Here is a 22,453-nt window from a genome sequence, read left to right as displayed (position 1 = left end):
ACATATAAAAATACAGATAGCAACATGAAGGAGGGTGTAGCAGCAAGCACCCCAGCGTCCCCAGGGTGGCTGCCAACACAGGTTCTTAGATCTGGTTTGTTAAAGGAAAGCAACTCAAAATGGGTTAACAGGCTTACTTTAATCAGTCAAATATGTATCATTTACCTAGTTCAGGAGGAAAAGGTCAGCACCACGAGCTTCAGAGTATACAGACAGAATTATCAAGACAGAGAAACAAGAGAAACAGTTCAGATAGACAGGTTTCCAAACTGTCCAACCATTACATCCATACCAAATCAACATCTGGGTTTTTCAAAGCCAGGGGGCTCTCAACAAAGGCTTCCCAGAGTCTCATCTGATCAAATCACAGAACACTTCTCAAAGTGAGCCCCCAAAACAAAGCCTCACATCAGGGCTTATATAGCCTTCTCCTGGCTCAGAGAATGTAACAACCTTCTGGACCCACTGGCCAATCAAAAAGTATCTACTGAAAAACAAGCCTCACACCCCAGGCTCCAGGTGCACTTTAGCCTAGGGGCAGGGAAGATCTTTAAATTTGCATTTCCGTTACAGAGGGGTGATCAGGAAAGGCTTCATGTCAGAATATGGCACCTGAGCTTCGTCCTAAGGGAACAGAAGGACTTTATGAGGGGAGGGAGGGAGCAAGGGCATCCCAATCATGGGAGGACAGCCTGTGTGAAGTCAGAGACTGATGAAGTAATGGAGGAGGTAAGGAAGAGGGTGAAGGCTGGTTTGACTGGAAAGGGAGGTGGTACCAGGTTGTGAAGAGTTTTATGAGCTGAGCAGGAGTTTATATCTTAGCCTAGAGGTAGTAGAAAGCCCCTGGAATTAGGTGAGGAGGGGTCACCTGGTCAGATGTGTGCTTGGCAGCAGCCATGAGAAGGATGAACTGGAGTGGGGAGACACTCAACCCTCCATCAGGAGGCAGTTGCCAGAATCAAGGCAAGAAGGGATGAAGGACTGAACTAAGTGGGTAGCTATGTAGCTGTGGTCATGGAGAGAAGGATGACGGAGAGGTTGTGAAACAGCAGGGCTTGTGGGTACCTCTTACTAACTCATCATAGAGAGATCCTTTTAGTACAATCTAATTTTATTTTTTATTTCTTTTCATGCTGCTCTCTTTAGCTCTATGCTGACTTCTCATGATTTGGGAGGAGCAAGGGGAATGTTAAGCCACTTTTTCATTTTGAGTCTGTTTAAATATTTCTCCTGTAAACAGCATATAGTTACCTACTGTTTTTTCATCTATTCTGTGATTCTCTTTCCTCTTGTTATTTGGCCTTTACGAAGGAAACCTCTTTTCCTAAATTTAACAAAAATCACTGTAAATGAATTTCCTGTCTTATACTAATAGGTATGATGGTTTCTTTAACTTGGACTTAGCCCTGGCAAGAGCTTCACTTTAGGGTTAGTTTCTTCCTCTTTCTCTTTCTTAATTCTTTCACTCTCCTCTTCTTCTTTTTATTTCTCTGTTGCTATGGAATACCATTCCCAAACAGTTCATGATTTAGCCCCACAATGCTCTGAGTGTTACTATATTTTGCTAGCAACTAGTTTGTCTGATCGGAGAATGTAAATTTTAAAATACTTATGTTGAAAAGTACAACTTTTAAAAATACTTATCTTTTTTGGTTGGGAGACCTGATTTTTGCTCAGAATTCCTTGAAGTATTTATGTCTCTCTTTAACATATCCTAGTTGTAATGTTTCTTTTACCTTCAGAAGCATACTGTATTTTGCAAGATAGTTGTGGGTTCGTGACCCCTAGTTGTTAATTGTCCCTTGTCCTTGAATAAGGGGGTAGAAGGAAAGGTGCAAGGTGGAAGGAGTCCACTGGGATGCAGATTGTTCCTTGGCCACTGATTGCTGTATCTCCTGTAAAAAACTGAAATGTTTTCCCCTTAGTATTGCAATATTGATAGTTAACTAGAATGCGTCAAGGAGTGCTGAACCCTGGGTTCTTCCTTGTCAGGATCCTGTGATTTCCTCCTGTATGTACTTTACCAATTATTTGTTCCGTCTTGGGAAATTTTGTTTAATAATTGCTTGAAACAAAATGTTCATATTCTTTTTCCCCAGATTTTGTGGGACATGGATATTAGTGCCCCTAGAAGGATTATTGCCTCATTATCTCTCCTCTTGGTCTGTCACTTGTACAGGTTTTCTTTTTTTTTTTTCAGTTAGTTTTTTTAATTTTTTAGAATTTTGAGTTCCAAATTCTGTCCACTCCTGTTCTTCCCCCACTAACAGAAGGAAAGCATTATGATCATGCAAAACATATTTCCATATTAGCCATATTAGGAAAAATAATAAAGTGAGAAAATTGTACTTCACTTTGCACTCAGAGTTCAACAGTTCCCTGTCAGAACATGGATAGCATTTTATCATCATAAGTCCTTTGGAATTGTGTTGGCATTATATTGATCAGAGCTGCTAAGTCTTCCATAGTTGATTATCATTACAAATGTTGCTGTTACTGTACACAATGATTTCCTAGTTCTACTTACTTCTACTTACTTTGCATGAGTTCATAAAGGTCTTCTCATGTTTTAATGAAACCATCCCACTTATTGTTTCTTGTAAAACAGTAGTACTCCATCACAATCATATACCACAACTTGTTCAGCCATTCCCCAATCTCCAAATCTTTGCCACCACAGAAAAAAGTTACTACAAATATTGTTGTATATATAGCTCCTTTTCCTTTCTCTTTGATCTCTTTGAGGTATAGACCTCAAAGTGGTATTGCTGGATCAAAGGGTATGGTTTTATAGTCCTTTCTGAATTGTTCACATTATAGTCCTGTCCGATTGTTCTCCAGCATGGCTGGACCAATTCACAATTCCACCAACAATTCATTGCTATACCTGTTTTTTTCTCATTCTCTCCAACATTTGTCATTTCTTATAGGTGTGAGGTGGTACCTCAGAGTTGTTTTAATTTGCATATCTCTAATCAATAGTGCATTTTTTATATGATCATAGATAGCTTTGATTACTTCTGAAAACTGCCAGCTCATGTCCCTTGACAGTTTATCGGTTTGCAAAATAATTTTTTTTTATAAATTAGACTCAGTTACCTATATGTTTGAGAAATGAGACCGTTATCAGAGATATTTGCTGCAAAAATTTTTGATGTTCATTGCCTATGGTACTTTTTTTTTTTTTTTTTTTGCTTTATTGGAGGGCACTTGGGGTTAAGTGACTTGCCCAAGGTCACACGGCTAGTTTTTGTATGTGTGTCTGAGGCTAGATTTGAACTCAGGTCCTCCTGGCTCCAGGGCCAGTGTTCTATTTACTGCACCACCTAGCCACCCCTCCCTGTGGTACCTTTATAGCAAAATGGAGTTTCCCTGATTGTCTCTTTTAATTAGGTCCATTTTTACTTTTGCTTTGTCTGAGATCATGATTGCTACTCCTGCGTTTTTTGCTTTAGCAGAAGCAGATAAGATTCTACTCTAGCCCTTTATTTTAACTCTGTGTGTCTTTCTGTTTGAAGTTTGTTTCTTGTAAACAACATATTGTTGGACTCTGGTTTCTAATCCATTCTGCTGTCCACTTCTGTTTTATGGGTGAGTTCCATCCCATTCGTATTCATAGTTATTATTACTAACTGTATTTCTCTCTATCCCATTTCTTCTGTTTATCTTTCTTTCTCTTTTTATCCTGTTCCTTCTCTTAAAAGTCTGTTTTGCTTATGATCGTGGCCTTCTTAATCCACCCTACCTTTTATTTATCATCTTGTCTTATCCCCTTGTCTTATCCCCTTCTACTTCTCTGTTGGATAAAATAGATTTTCCTATCCAACTCAGTGTGTATATATATTCTACCTTCTTTGAACCAATTCAGATGAAAGTGAAGTTCAAGCTTTGCTTACCACCATCACCCCAATTTTCTGCTTCACTTCCTGTCCGCCTCTTTTAATTGCAAATATTTCCCCATTCTGCCCCTCCTTTTCCTCTTCTCTCAGTATTTCCTTCTCTCACCCATTTCTTATTTTGGAGACCATCCTACCCATGCCCTGTATCTATGTAGACTCCTCACTATCCTAATAATGACAAGATTCTTAGGAGTCACATGTATCATCTTCCCAGGTACTTTAACTTTATTGACTCCCATATGATTTCTCCTTCTTGTTTACCTTTTTATTCTTCTCTTGAGTCTTGTGTTAGTTAAATTTTCTGTTCAGCTCTCTTCTTTTCATGAGGAATGCTTAAAAGTTCCCTGTCCTTTTTCATTTAATTTCCACTTTTTCCCCTGAAGGATTATACTCAGTTTTGTTTGAGAGGTTATTATGCTTGGTTATAATTCTAGATTCTTTGTTTTCTGGCATGTCATATTCCAAGCCCTCTATTCCTTAATGTGGAAGCTGCTAAATCTTTTGTGATCTTGACCATGGCTCCACAGTATTTGAATTATTTCTTTCTGACTGCTTGTGGTATTTTCTCCTTGACCTGGAACTCTGGAATTTGTCAGTAATATTTCTGAGAGTTTTCATTTTGGGATCTCTTTCAGCAGGTGGTCAGTAGATTCTTTCAGTTTCTATTTTACACTCTGTATTTAAGATATCAATACAAGTTCCTTGATAATTTCTTGAAATATGATGTCTAGGCTCTTTTTTTTTTTTATCAAGGATTTTAGGAAGGCCAAAGATTCTTAAATTCTTTCCTCAATTTATTTTTCAGGTCTATTGATAATATTTTTTTAAGGTATTTTAATTTTAAGGAATTTTTCAGTAAGTTTTTATCAATTTGCTAAATGGTCAATTCCATTATTTAAGGTGTTATTTTCTTCAGTGAATTTTTGTGCCTCCTTTAACATTAAACCAACTCGGGAGTCAAGATGGCGGAGTAGAAGCAGGACCTCTGCTGGGCTCCAACTTCCACCTTCCCCAATCCATGTAAAAGGGGACTCTAAACAAACTTTGGAGCTACAGAACCCACAAAATGACACAGAGAAGCTAACCTCCCACTGGGGACAGCCCAGCAGGCATAGGTCAGCGCATTGCTCTGGGAGCCAAGCCCAGCCACTCGCCAGCCGAGGTTTTAGCCCCAGGGCAGGCTTGACCAGCCACTGGCTGGAGGGACTCCAGATCACCAGCAGCTGTGGCCACTTCCAGATTCATCAACACATAGATGTGAAGGACAAAGTGAGAGGTCAGTGCAGTCTGGACTTTGGGACCCAGTAGGTGGGAGTGCATCAGCTTTTGCTCCCAGGATGAGAAGCCGCTGAGACGCCGGCATAGCCAGCCAGCGCCATGTTGCAGCTTCAGCTCCTGGCCTATAGATTGTAGGGGGACCAAGAGTCTGAGGGGTAATTGCTCTTGCTTTAACCTGCTTGGATCTGGATTGCGGTCTACGGTGGAGGTTCTGGGGTGCGTGACCAGCTTGCCAGAGCGTGTGGAGGCCTCAGGGCACCCAACTAATACCTCTGGCAGTTGAGAAAACTCCAGCGTTTGGGACAAAAGCTCCCCTGTCTGGTGGCAGAGTCCTACTGTGGCAAAAAGCCCAGGGGTCATGTAACTGAGGGGCGACATGACCAAACAAAGGAAGCAAAACAAACAGAAGATTCCAACATTAGAACCCTATTTTGGGGACAAAAAGGAGCAAAGCATAGAACAGGAGGAAGACAGTGAAGTCAGAACTTCTGCACCAAAAGCTTCAAAGGAAAATACGAGCTGGTTACAGGCCATAGAGGGACCTTAAGAAGCAGATAAGAGAAGTGGAGGAAAAATTGGGAAGAGAAATGAGAGCGATGCAAGAAAATTACGAAATGAGAGTCAACAACCTCACAGAGGAACATCACACCTTGAAAAACAGACTGACTAATTGGCAAAAGAGGCTCAAAAAGGCAATGAGGAGAGGAATGCCTTGAAAAGCCGAATTTGCCAGATGGAAAAAGAATCTCAAAAGCTCAATGAGGAGAATTGTTCCCTCGGATTTAGATTGGAGCAAAGGAAAGCTAGTGACTTTAAGAGAAATCAAGATGCTGTTAAACAGATCCAAACAAATGAAAAAATAGAAGGCAATGTGAAATATCTCATGGGAAAAACCACTGACCTGGAAAATAGATCCAGGAGAGATAATTTAAAAATTATTGGACTACTTGAAAGCCATGATCAGGGAAAGAACCTAAAAATCATCCTCCAAAAAATTCTCAAGGAAAATTACCCTGATGTTTTAGAACCAGAAGGTAAAATAGAGGTTGAAAGAATCCACTGATCACCTTCTGAAAAAGATCCCAAAAAGAAAACTCCTAGAAATATTATAACCAGGTTCCGGAGTTCCCAGATCAAGGAGAGAATATTACGAGCAGCCAGGAAGAAACAATTTGAATATTGTGGAAACACAATCAGAATAACATAGGATCTGGCAGCTTCTACACTGAGGAATCCAAGGGCCTGGAATAGGATATTCTGGAGGGCAGAGGAGCTGGGATTAAAACCAAGAATCACCTACCCAGCAAAATTGAGTATCATCTTTCAGGGGAAAATATGGTCATTCAGTGGAATAGAGGACTTTCAAGCATTCTCACTGAAAAAACCAGAGTTGAATAGAAAATTTGACTTTCAAATACAAGAAGCAAGAGAAGCTTGAGAAGGTAAACAGGGAAAAGAAATCATAAGCCACTGATCAAAGTTGAACTATCAACATTCCTACATGGAAAAACAATAATTGTAACTGATGAAACATTTTCCCGTATGAAAATAGTTGAAGGGAATAGAAATATATATATATGTCTATATCGGAGGGTATATGGGCATATGAATACATGTGTGAATGTGTGTATATATGCTAACAGGTATACATAGATAGAGGGCATGGGGCCAATTTAATAGGAAGGGATGATACTTAAAAGGAGAAATTAAGAGGTAAGAAAGGAATATAATGAGAGGAGATGGAGAGAGACAGAATGGGGTAAACTGTCTCATAAAGAAGAGGCAAGGGTAAAGAGTTATAATGGAGGGGAAGAATAGGAAGGCAAAAGGGAATGGGTCAACCTTATCCTCACTGAATTTGGCTCAGGGAGGGAATGAAATATACTAAATGGGGTATCTCACCCTCCAGGAGAGTAGGAGGAAGGGGATGAGAGGGGGGATGATGGAAGAGAGGGCAGGCTGGGAGGGAGGGAAGTTGGAAGCACTCAGTTTTGAAAAGGGATGGGATCAAAGTAGAGAATAGAACAAGTGGGTGGTGGGATAGGAGGAAGGGAAATATAGTCAGTCTTTTACAATATATCTACTATGTTAATGTTTTGCATTAGCTACTCATGTACAATCTATACTGAACTGCTTATCTTACCAATAAGGGTGGGTGACAAGGGAGGAAGGGAATGAATCTGGAATTCAAAGTTTTGAAATCAAATGTTTAAAATTATATATACATATATACTGTTATTAATACTATCTTACATGTAATTGGGAAAGAAGATATACAGGCACTGGGGCATAGAGATCTACCATGCCCTCCTGGAAAATTCTAAGGGGATATGGAAGAGAGCAGATTGGAGGAGTGGATATCCTGTGGGACTGCTGTTCTGGGGTGGTGGGTAGGGGAAAAACAGAGAGAAAATTTGTAACTCAAAGTCTGGAGGAAATTAATGATGTAAATCAGAAGTTAATAAAGCATTTGAAAATTGAAAGAAAAAAAACATTAAACCAACTTGGTATTTTACTTGGTCTTCCCTCCCACCAGACTAGCTTTTTATGGTCAAGTTCTTTTTTGTTGTTATTGTTTGCCTTTTTTTTCCAATTCATTTCTCTCAGGGTGGGAAGGTACTGTCCTAAGCTTCAAGCCTTTTCATGCTGCTACTTTCAGAGCTATTTCTTGGGATTTGTAAATTTTCAGTGTTTCCAAGGTGGGGTAATCCAGAAAGAAGTGTGGTCACTGCTCTCTTGGTCTAAATTCTGGTGTTTACCCAGGAAAGTCCCCTACTACCTTGTAACTGCAAACACTAGCATTCTCTTTGCCTTGGAACTATGACCCAGAACTGTGTATGGGCAGTAGGGCTGCCAGTCAGGGCCAGCTGTACCCAGACCCAGCAGAAGGTGAGTCCTTTGTGATTCTTTTGTGACTAGTTGGCCAAGTCCTTTACTGTGTGTGGACTGAGCTCCTAAAGCTTCTGCTATCATTGTTGCATCTGCCTCCAAGGCCCACCAGTCCCCCACCTCTCCTTCTGAGTTGTCTTAGGCTAGAAAAATGTCTTACCCCAACCTTTATTTGACTCTGCCCCTCCACAATTTCATTTGAGGCATTATTTTAAAGTTTTTTGGAGGAGAATTCTGGGACGGTTCATCTGGGTTGCTGCCTTTACTCCACCATCTTAGCTCTGAAAAGTATGATTATTTTATTTCTAAGATTTTATTTTATTTTTATTTCCAGCTGCTCTGTGTTGTGCACAATTCTGTTTTTTCCAGTGGTAAATCTCTTGTCCATCATGGACTTTTTTTTTGGTGGGAGGAAGAGAGGAAGTTTTCTATTTAGAGCCTCCATATTGGTTTTCTTCATTGTTTGCTCCCAATCTTTTTATTTTTTTTTAAGCATCTTTTAATTCTAGCTTGATTTCCCCCTGGATTTTTAAAATTCTTCAAAATCTTTATTTTAGCCTTATGGTTTTCTTTCCAGCATTAATTTTGCCTAATTTCTTTGAATGTACCATTTACCCGTTTTTAATATGACTTCTTTTTCATTATGCATTGCTTTGGCAATTTAGCTGGTTTAATTGCTTTACGGTTTTTTTATATTGTACTGCCACTTTTCTTCACTGTGCTTATTTTCTATTTTAGCTGTTTCAGTTTTCTTGTAGTTTTTTTTTTTTAAACCAATTTTCTTCTCTTTGATTTTTGCCTTTGTTGTCTTTTGAGGGATATGTGAGGTTCCTTTGATTCTTTCAACTGGATCTCCTTAATTGGAAAGCTCAAGGATGGATTCACAAACATTTAGTAAGCCGACGTGATAGACATTGGGACTAAATACAGATAGATAAGACGTGCTTACAGTCTAGAGCATTGTGAGATTCAGCTTCTCTTCAACCTGAGTCCTTATTACTCTTGTCTTCATGGTGTGATTTAGATCCACCAGCATTGAATGGGACTGGGTGAGACCCCATCCCTCACATGGCATCCACCGCCAAGACCTTGATGTGCGACAGGTGTTCGCAGCTGTTATTTTCTTAATTTGATTGGCTAGGTGGGTTTTGCTTCTGCATTCCTTTATTTTAAAAATAAATGATTGTTTTTAGGTCGCCTAAATTTCTCCCTGTATTATCTCTCTCACCTCTCAGAATAACCCCATATAACAGAGTGGTTTGTTTTGTTTTGTTTTAAGAAGAGAAAAAAATAAGCAAAATCATTACATCGAAAAAGCTTGAAAACACATGCAGTGTTTCCCCGCCATGGCCCCCATCTCTTCTTTTCTTTGGGGCCAGGTTTGTTCTCAGTAACTGCACGGTCTTCACTCTTGCTTGTCTTTCAGTGGTGTTCTTTCCATTTCCATTGCTGTAGCCATTGTGTATGTTGGTTCCTTGACCCTGTTTGACTCTGCCTCATCTCATACAGGTTCCCCTGTGCTTCTTCTGTTTCATCCCATTCATCACTTCTTACCTTCAGGTATCACAGCTTGTTTAGACGTTCTCCGGTCCATGGGCTTCATCTGTGATGACATTGTTTCACTGACCTTCTTGGGCTTGACGCAAGTAGTGGAATACTCCTGGTCCCAGACCAGATCTGTCTAGACAACTGCACCCCTTTATTTGCTTTCCAGAATGGCTGAGCTAATTCACGGCCCCACCAGCAGTGCTTCAATGCACAGTGTTTCCTCATCCTTTCCCTCCAGCATTGACTGTTCCCATCTTTGCTATCTTTGTTATCTTTGCTGCTTTGCTGAGTTTGAAGGTCATTTTAAGTGTGCACTTTTATTTTTTGCTTGTTATTTGGAGCATCCTTTTGTGTGATTGTTGAAAGTTCACAGGTCTTTAGAAGATTGTTTATGTTCTTTGTCCTCTTATTGGGGAATGGTTTTTGGTCTTCTATTTCTATTACTTGTCTACATATCTAGGATTTGTTGTTTAGTCGTATCTGACCCTTCAAGACCCTACTTGGGGTTTTCTTTGCAAAAATACTGTAGTAGTTTACTGTTTTCTTCACCAACTCATTTTACAGATGGAGAAACTGAGGCAGGTGGGGTTAAGCGCGTTTGCCCAGGGTCACACAACTAGTAAGTGTCTGAGATTGGATATAGACTCAGAGCCTTGCTGCCCCATATATCTCAGATACCAAACCCTTCTCTGAAAAATGTGATACAAAAATTTCTTTTCCCACTCAACTGTTTACTCATGCTAAAGGCATTCATTTTTTGTGGAGGAGCTTTTCGGTTTCGTACAATCAAAGTGATCTGGTTTGGGGATTGCCTGTCTCCTGCCCATAGCTATGGAGATAGACGACCTGCTTCTCTTTTTCTTTTTTATGGTATGATCTTCAATACTCAGGCCACTTATCCATTTAGAATGCAGCATAGAGGATAATGTAAAGTGATGGTCTAAGCCTAGTTTCTGCCAGACTGCTTTCCTTTTTTTTTCCAGCAGTTTTTATCAGATAACACATTCTTTCCTAAGTAATTTCTATTTGGGGGCTTTACCAGACATAGTCCAGGGCCTTTTGAAAGTCTGTTGCTGTTGATCTCTGGCTCCTCTCCCTCCATTCTACTTCTGGTGACACCTGAATTCTCTTCTCTCACATTGGTGCTCAGAGAGGCGGATGTGTGAAGAATCCTGGTGGGATAGGAGCGCCTCTCATCATGGACTTTCCCATCTTCATTTCTTTGGCAGGCTTCGGCGTGAAGATGATCAGCATGGCAGATATGAAGAGCAGTCAGTACGTCCCCATGCACAGCCGGGAGATCCGGGGACTAGCCTTCCACAGCAGGCCCAACAGCTGGCTGCTGTCAGCGGCGCTGGACAACACCCTCAAGCTGACGAGGTGTGGTTTTCTGGGAAGGGAGATGAGCTTCAACCAGGGCCAGGGAGCGAGGCGGGGCGGGAGCCTGCTCCCTGAGCCTCGGCCACTTTATCGTGATGCTGTGGTCCAGTGAATTCAGCACTCACTGTTAGTCTTAAATGCCTCATTCTCTGCATCTTACCCTTTGATCCCAGTATGACACCAAAGAAAGGAAATCTGTACTAAGGAAAAACCCACTTAATTTGTTTTGAAATCAAAGGGGTCCTGGGGTGGCTGGGGGAGGGTCTTTCAGGATAAAATGAGAGTGAATCTGGTTTCTCAGAGTGGCCTTAATGAGGCTCATCGATGTTGACAGTCTGTACTTAATGCATGAGAGTCATTCTAAGTTGTGTCTACTCATCACTTTACCCTCTTCCCCAAAGCCTGGAGACCAACACAGTGGTGCAGACGTACCACACCGGGCGTGCAGTCTGGAGCTGCTGCTGGTGCCTCGATGATGAAAACTATATCTATGCTGGGCTGGTCAACGGCTCCATTCTGGTGTATGATCTCAGAGACACCAGCTCCCACGTCCAGGAGCTGGTTCCTCAGAAATCCAGGTAGCAAAGCTGCTTCTGTGTTCTTTCTCCTCGTGGCTGTCTTTCCTGTTGCTGCTTTTGTTTTTATCGCTGAGTCCTTAATCATGATGGTGGTGGTACTGACACTTCTGACACTTACATAGCGCTTACTGTGTGCCAGATGCGGCGCTCATTGCTTTACTGTTGTCACCACCCTTGATCCACACAACAACTCTAGGAGGTATATCATCTCATTTTACAGATGAGGAAATTGAGGCAAATGGAGTTTTTTTTTTTAATGACTTGCCAGGGGGTCACGCAGCATGTGCCTGTGGCCAGACTTTAACTCAGATCTTCCTGACTCTAGACTCTATCCATTGTGCCAACTCTCTGCTGCATAAGGGCTCATGCCTGGGCACAAGGGGAACAGTGTGACCATCAGGATCACAGATGAGGAGCCATAAATGCCAAGCCTAGGGTGTAGGTCCTGGAGGCTAGAGGGAGTCTCTGGCATTTCTGGGATGGATGTGATTGCACTTGAGGCTGAAAAGAGGCTAGTCTTTGACTGTAGTCCAGGTAGAGGCACCAAGAGCCTGGCTGGGGGGGTGGGGGTGGGGCAGAACAATCAGATTGGGCAGTTGGTTGGCTCTGTGAGGGACGTGAGAATGGAGAGTCTCAAGGGGCTAAGTTGTGAGCTTGGGGCTTTAGTATTTCTGTGCCTCTACAGAAAGAGGGCAGTTCATCAGAGGAGATGATGACTTCTGGTTTGCCGGTGTTGAATTTTCAAGGCCTCTGGGACACCCACTTTGAAATGCCTAATTAATCATTTGTGGAACAGGCCCGGAGCTCAGGAGACCCAGGGGTGGGTAGGTGCTTATTGAACCACCAGGTGGGAGCATGTAGACAGAAGAGAGAAGAGGAGTCTGGGCCAGAGCCCCAGGGGACCCCGCAATTAGTGGATACAGTGTAGATGATGCATCATCACGGAGGTGGGGAGAGAACCCATGGCCATATCGTCTCTGCCTACAGTGTTTTCTCAAATGTGCCCTGAGATTGGAGGGGCTTTTAAAAGACCTAGGAATAGAAATCCTTGTCCAGTTTTTCCAAATGTCTCTTCCCTTAAAAATGACTGCTGTTTTTTTCATGTAGCCTCAGAATAACTAAGCAGAGGAGGAAGAATTCATTATTATGGTGGGACTTTCTTTGGAAACTGTAAAGTAATAACTTACCTTAGCATCTTCACAGCAAAACTGATCTGTTTGGAATTTATCTCAATTAAGAAGTATCTGCTTTGAAATGTATTGGTCCCCTTCTGTGAAAGGGATGGATGGAAAGTGGGAACTTGTAACTTTGGTGTCAGCCGGGCCAGGAATGATATTTGCCTGAATTTACCTTATAATGGACCACACACATAGTTATGATGATAATAGCTCGCATTTCACAGAACTTTGTGTGATCCAGGAGAAAAACATCACCTGCAGTCAGTCTCAGAGGCTGCAGAGAGGTCAGGGAGGATGAAGATGGAGAGAAGGCTATTGGCTCTGGCCACTTTGGGCAGAGCAGTTTTAGTGGAAGGCTGAGGGAAAGCCAGAGCCCAGAGGGCTAGGAAGGGAATGAGTGTTTAATGTAGCCCTCACTATGTGCCAGGTGTCTTTTACAAATATTGTCTCATTGGATCTTCACAACAACCCCATGAGGTAGGTACTCTTATTATCCCTATTTTCTAGCAGAAGAAACTGAGGCAAGCAGGTTAAATAACTTGCCAAGCATCACACAGCTAGGAAATGTCAGCAGCCAGATTTGAACTCTGGTCTCTCTGACTCCAGGCCCAGTGCTTTGTACACTGTGGCACCACCAGTTCCCTGGAAGATACATGGAGGAAAGGGAAGTGGGAGCATTGGTCACAGGTGGCAGCATCAAGGAGTTTTGCTGAGAGAGTCTCTCAGGCCCGGGAGATCCCATAAGGACTGTCTAAGGACCAGCAAGGAAATTGGGTGAGTCACTGGGCAGGCCAAAGTCCCCAAGACTGGTCTGCTCCAGACTCATTTCAGAGACCAGCCGGTTCTTTGTACCTTGCCAGCATGTTTGATTATTATTCATCATTGTGATGGGGAGATGTTAAGGGCTCCAGCCAGTGCCTCTCATGTGTGAGCTGTACTTGACGGGTCAGCGGTTGTGCCAGGGTGGCTATGGAGGATACCACTGCGCCTCCGTGACTCAGTAGATGGTCTTGGGAAGTTACTGGGGCCCTCTGACACCTTCACAGCTCCCTCATTGGGACCGTGAATGTGAGCCGATCTCATCTCTCCCGCGGCAGCTCTGTCAAGCTAGGTACAATGCAAGATCATAGGATTGAGCACCAGAGGAGTAGCTGTCTTGTAAAAGGTTCTTGTTTTACAGATGGATAAGCTGAGGCTGCAGAGGGGAAGTGACTCACCTGAGACTGGGCCTCTGGGTTCAGTCCTCCTCTCTTTCTTTGTTCACTGTTATTAGCACTGTGCTGTCTACTCTGATCCTGCGGGGGCAGGCAGTACTTCCAGTGGTTGTCCAAACCCTTTTGTTTTCCCTGACTTTGATTGTGTTGATTGTTATCCATAAATGGATTGGGTTTTTCAGGCAAGATGATAGAATGAGGGATTGTTCAGAGGGAGCCCAGCTTTTCACATGCCCTTCACAAATAGAAACAACAGCAAAGAAATACAGCTTTAAAAGAGACAAAAGCCAACCAAGATGAAGGAAAATGCTGATCTGACAACCAAAAACCCACAACGAAGCAGCCAAAAAGGAGAAAGTACCAAAAGTAAGCAGATCAAAAGGGACCAGGCTGTCCCCGCAGGTCTCTGCTGTGGCAGGGGGCTTAGCCAGGGGCTTGGAACTTAATTTTAAGATGTTTGGATATCTGTCTTTCGTAATAATTGGTCTCCTCTGTCATCCTCTGGATTTCACTTTGTACATTTAACAAGGTGACTCTGTGGCATAAAAAGTGGTTAGAGAGTCCCCTTCTGTGATAGAATTTGAAGGAGGTAAACAGGAGTTAAATCTAGTAAAAAGTGAACAAGACCAACTAGAAGAGCTTAGATAAAGTGGAACATCTGAGAGAAGAAAGAAAGCTTGAATTTAAAGTTGCTTCTTTCAGGAAAGATTGGGAAGAAATAGTAAAGCAAATGACAAGTTAGGAAGACGATTTCACAGAACCATAAAGTACTGCCATAACAGCAAACAGGGATTTCTGCCAACACAGATGTACAGGAGGAAATGCAAGCTCCAGCTGAATTGTCCAAAGAATTAAACAAATATGCCGATCTGAGTGGCAGCCGTGACATGATGGATAAAGAACTTGGCTTTGGAACCCAGTAGGCAAGACCTGCCCCCAACATGCTGGCTCTGTGGCCTCAGACAAGCCATTTGACTTCTCCGGGAAATTTCTTCACACTGTAAGTGCAGACAAGAGCCTGGACCTGCTCCAGGCTTTCCCCATATCTTAGGGGAAGAGAGGTAGAAAATAGAGGCAGCAATCTCTGATGACTGGCATTCCTGACAGTGTACACAGAGCAAATCATCTGAAAGAGATATTCACAAAGTCATTAGAAAACATTTCCCAGTGCTAGCAAAAACAAGCAACAATATATACATATATACTTGCCCTTGTCAAGGAGGCATCCAAATTTCAACTAAACACCTTAATGCCTAAATAGTTAAATTCTTAATATAATAAGGGAAAAATTTTTCCCCAGAAATTACCTAATCATGCAGCATTAATTATAACCACAGAAGACTTCTGAAGGAATACAAGAGATAATTGGTAGAAATTGGAACTAAAACCTCTACATATTAATATCTAATACTAATTACATGTTGTATATTACAGTATTAAAGTACAGTGGATAGAATACCAGCTCTGAAGTCAGGAGGATCTGAGTGAAAAATCCATCTTCACACACTTATTAGCTGTGTGACCCTGGGGAGGTCACCTAACCCCAGTTGCCTCAAAAAAAAAAAAAAGAATCAATGAATGGGCCATGTATTCAGAATTACCTTGCAAAATTCAGTATTTTGAATTGGTGAAAGAAATGGACAGTTGGGAAATATTTTGACTCCTACTTCAGAAGTCTTTGAAAAACAAGCTACCAAGCAAAAAAGTTAAATACTTAAAATAATTCTGATTCCAGAAATAAAGATCAGCTATCTGCTAGCAAAATGTGAAGCCACTCTGACACTTCTGTTGCTTAAGTCACTAAGTGGTTCTTCTGTGTGTTTCTGAGAAACGAAGGGACACCAAAAGGAGGGAGGGAGATAGAGGCAAAGTGAAACCCTAAGGTGAAGCACTGATCCTCATTAAGAGGAAGCCTAGTTCAGGTAGAGCAGCAGGTCCAGGGAAAGAGCACCCACCTGCGGGGGAGTCTGGGCGGGCTTCTTGTAAAAGGCTGTCCTTCAGCTGCCCTGGGAGGGAGGACAGGGACTCTGCACTGTGCAGGCGAGTCTACACCTTGTTCAAGTGTCGAGGTGGGAGTTGGAGCCCATTGGGCATGGTCCTAGAGGGGATGTGAGAGAATGTGCAGTACGCCTGGTGTGAGAGTGTGGAGCAGCAGGAGTTTGTCTTCACTGTAGAGCATGGATAGCAGAGGAGAGACCCCAGACAGCAGCGAGACAGTTAGCAGGGACTGTGCCATAGTCCCAAGGAGAGATGGACAGGGCTGAGCTAGAGGGGGATGGCTGTGTGAATCAAAGACAGCTCTGAGGCTGTGAAAGGGACACAGCAAACACATTTCTGGTGCGTTCATTTATTTCCGTTTTGTTATACTTGAAGGATTTTTTATGTAAGAGTTTATTTCCTATTTGTTTCTTTTTATCAGTATTGTGAGCTGTTTTCTCACTGCAGAGCGGTGACCGTTGTTTGTCCGTCTTCAGGTGTCCCCTGGTCTCGCTCTCCTACTTACCACAGATGGCGTCATCGGCATTTCCTGCTGGTGGGATATTAGCCGGGAGCTTAGAAGGTGCATGCTTCTGGAGACAGAGCAGCCGTAACTGCTTTGACCCTCACAGCCTACCTCTGGAGCCGGGTGGCTGCACTGACCTCCAGGCAGAAAGTCGCAGTGGACACTGCCTTGTCACCTACCGGCCCAGTAAGTGGTGGCTTCTTGGAAATCAACAGACACTACAGTCAGGGCTGCACTTAAGAAAGTGATGGAGAAAATGTTAATTAATAATGAAGGTTAAACCTGAAAATGGGTCCTGGAGTTCCCTTTCTGTCTCTACCATGTCAGATAAAATGGGGTCAAAATCCCATTGCGTAAAGACCATTTTCCCCTGCTTCTAAGTGTGAGGGTGGCCAGATTCTGCCAATAATAAAGGTACTCTGTAGGAGTAAACTGGGTACTTGGGGGCCATGGGACTTCTTTTTAAGCCAGTGCTGCCCCTGAGTAGTCGGACACTTCATAAGTTGGAGTGCTAGGGCAGGGCCACAGAGAAGTGCCTGGGGCATGATTAAACAAGAACCTTCTGAGCAGAAAGATAGCTCTGTAAATGCTAGCTTTTTTTTTTTTAATTTAAATCGTATTTTATTTATTTCCCTGGTTATATATTAAGAAAAAATTTAGCGTTCATTTTTACAAGATATTAAGTTCCAAATTTTTCTCCTTCCCTTCCCCTTGCTGACTTATTATTACAGATAGCAGCTTGTTAGCAAGGCAGGCTTTTGAAATCCCTAAGCCACTGCTAATTGTGAGTGGGTATAATATATTGTAAATGGAAAAATTTCAGAACCATGGCAACTTCTTGCCTTGTTAAATTGTCCTTTGTGCTAGGGCTTACTGTGTCTAAGAGAGATCTAGCCATTGTAGAATATTTAGCAAAGATACCTTCCTTAGAGCATTTGGAAGATTGACTTTGAAAAGAAACAGAAGGGAGAATTTGTAAGTTTTGTCATAAAACCTGACTTTGCTGTTCCACTTTTGAAATAACTTCCCTTCTTTGTAGTAGTGCAAACAAGTCGCAGATTAAAGGCACCCCTCACATCTGGAGCCCTTTAGAGTGACAAATTCCCATAGCAAATTAAGGCTGTTTGTAGAAAAGATACTTCCTCCACTAGGACCAGAGACAACTCTTGTTTTCTCATCATCCAGACTTTATTTTTGAGTTCAGTTTGGGCTGCACTGTTGAGCCTTGTTTGTTCTTGGATGGTGTCCCCTGGCTCCAGTAGGTCTTCCCAATTCTCTCTGGAGTGTGCAGGGCCATGCTCCATGGGATGGGTCCAGCTTGCAACATGCTCTTTCTTCCTCCCCTAGATAAAAACCACAACTCCGTGCGCAGTGTGTTGCTGGAATTGACCTGCAGTTTAAATGAAGCTACTGAGCCAGTCTTTTCGTGCCGGCCCATTCAGACATTCCATGCTGGACCCACTTGCAAACTGCTGACCAAAAATGCCATCTTCCAGAGCCCAGAAGAGAATGGCAGCATCCTGGTGTGTTCTAGTGATGAATCTTCAAATTCTGCCATGGTGAGTTGTTAAAAACGAAAGCAACAATTTCAGGGTTGAGCTCCAAGCCAGGAATCATTGTTCCTGATTTCTAGGTTCAGTTAATTTTGCAGCTGCATTTTGGTTATGTAGGCCTGCAGCCTCCCTAAATGGTAGCAAATATGCTGCTTTCTGTCTCGTCATTACTTTGTGAGTGAAGGTTAATTCTTAAATGCAAACAAGTATTGGGGAGAAAACAGCAGGAGCCTTTGACCTCCAGTGTCTCAAGGTACAGCCCTTGGGCGTACAGATGTTTCAGATGGCAGCAGTCAAGTCAGTGCTTGAGGGAGCTCTGGGACTCCCAGGAGAACTGTCAGATTCATCTGAGATCCCTTCTCCACCACACCTCAGGGCTCCTGAGATTTGTGGTTCTTGTCACCGTGGGTGTGCCCTGTACCAAGGTGGATCACAGCCCCACCATGCTTCAGGAAGTGGCTTCATGAGTAACCTGTGACCAGTGGCCACCTTCTCCAGGCCCACAAAGTCAAATGTCACCAGTACCTTTTACCCACCAGAGTTCATTGAGAGAAGTTCCCAAAGAGGGTAGCACAGCCTGAGGTCACCTCCACATCCAGAAACGGTTTTAGAGGAAGTTTGAGTTTATCTTCAAAGAAGCAATCAGAAGTTTGTCTTCTGCAAAGAGACACCTTTCTTGTATTCTCATCTCCCCTTACTCTCCACCCTACCCACACCTAATAAGAGGAGTTGGGAAATGGTTTTATATTGTGTAAAACTGAGTCATTTCCAAAGCCTTTCCAAGAAGCACTTGCAGACATTTGTAAATGTAAACTTAATCCGTCATGTTTGTACTTTTAATGGGGTGCCATTGCAGTGACCAACTTCTTCAAATGCAGGGAAGGCCTCTGATGTCCAAGACTCACCTGTGTTAGTGTGCATGGACACTTCCTTTTGACGTCTGAGAAGTGTCTGGGCCCCAGCCCATGTGCTGCTGGACCCATAGGACAAGGTTGGGATTTTCAGCCCTTGGTCTTTCCATGGACCTTCGGTTCCTCATCCAGAAGAAAGCACTGGGTTTTGAATAGCAAGTGAGAGCTGGGAGCCATTTCCCAGTTTTTCTGACTGACCTACTCTTGACTTCTTCCTGACACTACTGGAAAGAGAGGTTGGTTATGGATGACGACATCCCTGGATCTGGTAAATGGCAGAAGGAGGCATCCCAGCCACCACTGGTGGGGGGTAGCAGCAGCATAGGCGGAGGGAGCCTCTCAGATCCTTGCATAGTCTTAGGCTGTCATTGCCTGCCTCCGTGGGGGTAAGTGCCTGGCCCAGACCAGTGTCCTGAGGCACCGGGCCAGGCTCACTTGGGTTCCAGCTCTTCTCTGCCTTCTCCCCAGCAGCCTTCTCTTGGAGAGCTGGTTTCTCCTGTTAGGAGAGGAGAGACTCCCCTGTTTGCCTACATTTGTGTCTGTGGTGCTTAGCTGCCTGTCTGTCTTTCCCCGCCTTACCCTAATCCCGCTAGGCAGGTGGCCTTCAGACACCCTTCCAGAAAGCAGGCCCTCTCATTGTGAGATAAGATGCTGGGAAGGTGAAGCAGCGTCTTCTCTGTGCCCTGTGGTCCTTCCTGTCCCCTTCCGCTGTACCCAGGCTTGATGTTGGCTACCTGACACGTGTGTCTCTTCTTTCAGATCTGGGATGCAGGCAGTGGCAACCTCCTTCAGAAGCTCCAGGCAGACCAGCCCGTGCTGGCAATCTCCCCCTTCGAATTCAATGAGCACAACTACTTGGCCACCCTGACAGAGAAGGCCGTCAGCATCCACAAATGGGAGTGACGAGGGTAAATGTCCAGTGCACTGTGGGCCCAGCCTCTGGCAGGCACATGGCAGGCACAGGCTTGTGGCCAGGTTATAGCTGGAGCATTCTGACTTTAGAAACTGAGCCTGCGCACTGGCAGAGGGAGTGTGAATTTCTCCTGTGCAAGGCTTCATTTGTATTCTGTCTCTGGCCCCCTCTAGCTGTATCCAGAGGGCCTCCGGATGGGAAGGTCTATCAGGCTTTGGGGTGTGGTATGTGAAAGCTTCCCCTGGGCTTCACATGGACTGCCTTTACAGAAATCCTGTTGGCTAGTTCCGTTCTCTCTGATCAGACACAAGGGAGTGCTAGGAAATGCAGGAAGCTTGGATTATCATTGACTAAGTAGCCTGATGAAGGTGTTCTCTTGAGAAACAGGGCATCTCTGGATGAGGCAGCGTTCCGTGGCTCCCCCTTGGGACGTGTGGGTTGAGGGGAGGAGGGGAAACTTTAATTTGCCAGACTTCTTGGGATCTCAGGATAAATCTGTCTTAGCATCTGAAGGCTGTCGTCCTCCTCCTTTGAAAAAATGTTGGAAAAACAACAGGAATGATGTTGAGGTTAATTCTTTTCTCTCCATCAATAGCAACCTACAGAGAAATGGCAAACCAGCTATGGTGCAAAGGGAGGGGAATTTTAGCTGATGCAAAAACAGGGAGCATGGGCAGAAGGGTGTCTTCAAGCTAGCTGTTATCAGAAAAATCCCAATATAGCTGTTATTTATACACACCTGGGAATGAGCACTGTGCTGCTCCTTGAAATGTCTGTAAAGCCCAGGTGCACTGTGGTACGTGTAGTATTGATGGTGACTTTCTCCATCCCAAACTGCACCTAGATTCCAACACCCTCCACCCTTCCCTGTCACCCAGGCTTGTTTCTCCAAAGGGGTTGACAGTAGAATGATGGCATCTTTACAGATGGTAGGAAAAGCTGCTGCTATGTCAGAAAGACTTGAGCCACTTCTTCATCCTGCAAAAGGATTCAGTTTGGATATTTCTATCCCTTTAATGGAGGATTCCTGTAGCCTGAGCTAACAACCCAGTGATCCAATCAGAAAAGTTTCCAGGTGCAGGCCTCTGAAATGAGAAATGTGGTGCTTGGAATGCTGATTTTTTTTTTTCAATATTCTCAAAGACTAGAGGCTTAACCTAATTTAAGGAAAGATAAGGTAGCACTGCTCCCAAGACCCTAGGCACAGATCGTTCCCATTAGCTTGGTTGGCCGCAGCTCTGTGGCCCAAATGTTCCAAGAACCTGCTTCACCCTGTGGTAGGTTACAGTGTTTACTAAATTAAATGACCCACTCACCCTTCAGATCAGCCCCTTTCCTTCCCTTCTCAGGGACACATTAAATCGCAGCTTCCCGATCTATGAGAGAGAAAGGAGAAGAGTCCCCTTTTATCAGCCAAATAAGGTTCATTTGTTCTATTTTGATTATCAGGAATTGTTACCTCAATCTGGGCCTGGGGCCCAGGTGGCAGAACAAAACTTGAGTTACCACCCACTCAATTGGGCCTTTCAGCAAGCAGACTGTTAGCAGAAATGATGAGGGCAGGCACTGGGCACAGGTTCTGTCTTCAGAGAGGCCCTGACTAGGGACCAAGGGTGGGCTGTAGATTGTACTCTGTGTCTGGGTAACCCCAGAGTTAGCTGCCCAACAGTTCAGGTGCACTAAGGTTACGTACAACAAATGATGAGTTTCTGGCTCAGAATCCCCTAAAGGACAGAAAAAGGAAGTGATTTGGGCAGGCAAGGTTGAAATTTTGCCAATTCCTGCTTACTTAATTTGTGACAGTGAATTCAGGCTTTTAGCTGGCAAGTGTTAAGGAAAACAAATAACTAAATTTAAGCACTCCCTCAAAATGTTTTGTTGGGAACAGGAACAGAATTCTTCTGGACTTTATGGACAGAACCATCAGGTGCTTTGTCGACTGGTATGAAGGTATGTTGTGATGTGGACAGGACCAGCATCTCCTACCTTCCAGCCTTCTAACAATTTGGTCTGCACTTATTCACAGGGCTGTTCAGTTAGAAAATAGATTAAGAACCTCTTTCTCATGAGGGCCTGTGTCTGAGGATCCCTCCTTCTAGAGTCTATAGGGTATATATCTTTTGTGGTATCTGGCACAATTTTAATTTGTTATTTCCCATCTAAATCTTGGAGCCAACAGGGATTAGAGTATTTGGGGTCTTGTTTTGCGCCTAAGTCCATACTTGCTTGGAAAAACAAGATTATGTGATCTAAGAAACCTTTGTTTAATTTTACTTTATGTGTCCTCTGTGTATATGTAAAAATAAAGAATTTACAGTAGGCTCTCTCTGTCTGTTGTTGTGCGTGTTGATGTGTTCTCTCTCCCTCCAAGTTTAGTTTCCACATGGTAGATTTTTCCTTCTTATTTAGGTCCATGTTCTTTAAACTCTCCTAATGAGATGTCCTCTTAATACATGCTGACTTCAGCCGTGTCTAAAATGAAAGTTTTTAAAAAGCATGTGATGTTGTTTTTAACTGAATCTTCTCTTAAAGCTTTTACTGGAATTGTCCATTTTACTGATGTATTTTCCCACTTAAATGACTCCAAGTGTTTTCCCTGAGGTGTTCTC

The 22,453-nt window shown here is 43.3% G+C and overlaps 1 protein-coding gene across 1 annotated transcript in view; it reads left to right on the top strand.

The window, feature by feature from the left end:
* RFWD3 (ring finger and WD repeat domain 3) overlaps positions 1-22,172 on the top strand; it is a 46,920-nt gene extending 24,748 nt beyond the window's left edge. Inside the window, exons 9-13 of the mRNA XM_069087662.1 lie at positions 10,844-10,994; positions 11,396-11,572; positions 16,439-16,653; positions 17,815-18,026; positions 19,691-22,172. Of these exons, the coding sequence (XP_068943763.1) occupies positions 10,844-10,994; positions 11,396-11,572; positions 16,439-16,653; positions 17,815-18,026; positions 19,691-19,834 (899 nt within the window). The 3' untranslated portion in view covers positions 19,835-22,172. The remainder of the gene's footprint in view (positions 1-10,843; positions 10,995-11,395; positions 11,573-16,438; positions 16,654-17,814; positions 18,027-19,690) is intronic.
* The last annotated feature ends 281 nt before the right edge of the window (positions 22,173-22,453 follow it).

Source organism: Petaurus breviceps, unplaced genomic scaffold (genome assembly GCF_028583685.1).
Source record: "Petaurus breviceps papuanus isolate PSGF00001 unplaced genomic scaffold, PetGlider_PUasm1.0 182, whole genome shotgun sequence".
Lineage (NCBI taxonomy): Eukaryota > Metazoa > Chordata > Mammalia > Diprotodontia > Petauridae > Petaurus > Petaurus breviceps.
The sequence above is the reverse complement of the archived record's forward strand: the minus strand, read 5'-3'. Positions and strand labels throughout refer to the sequence as shown.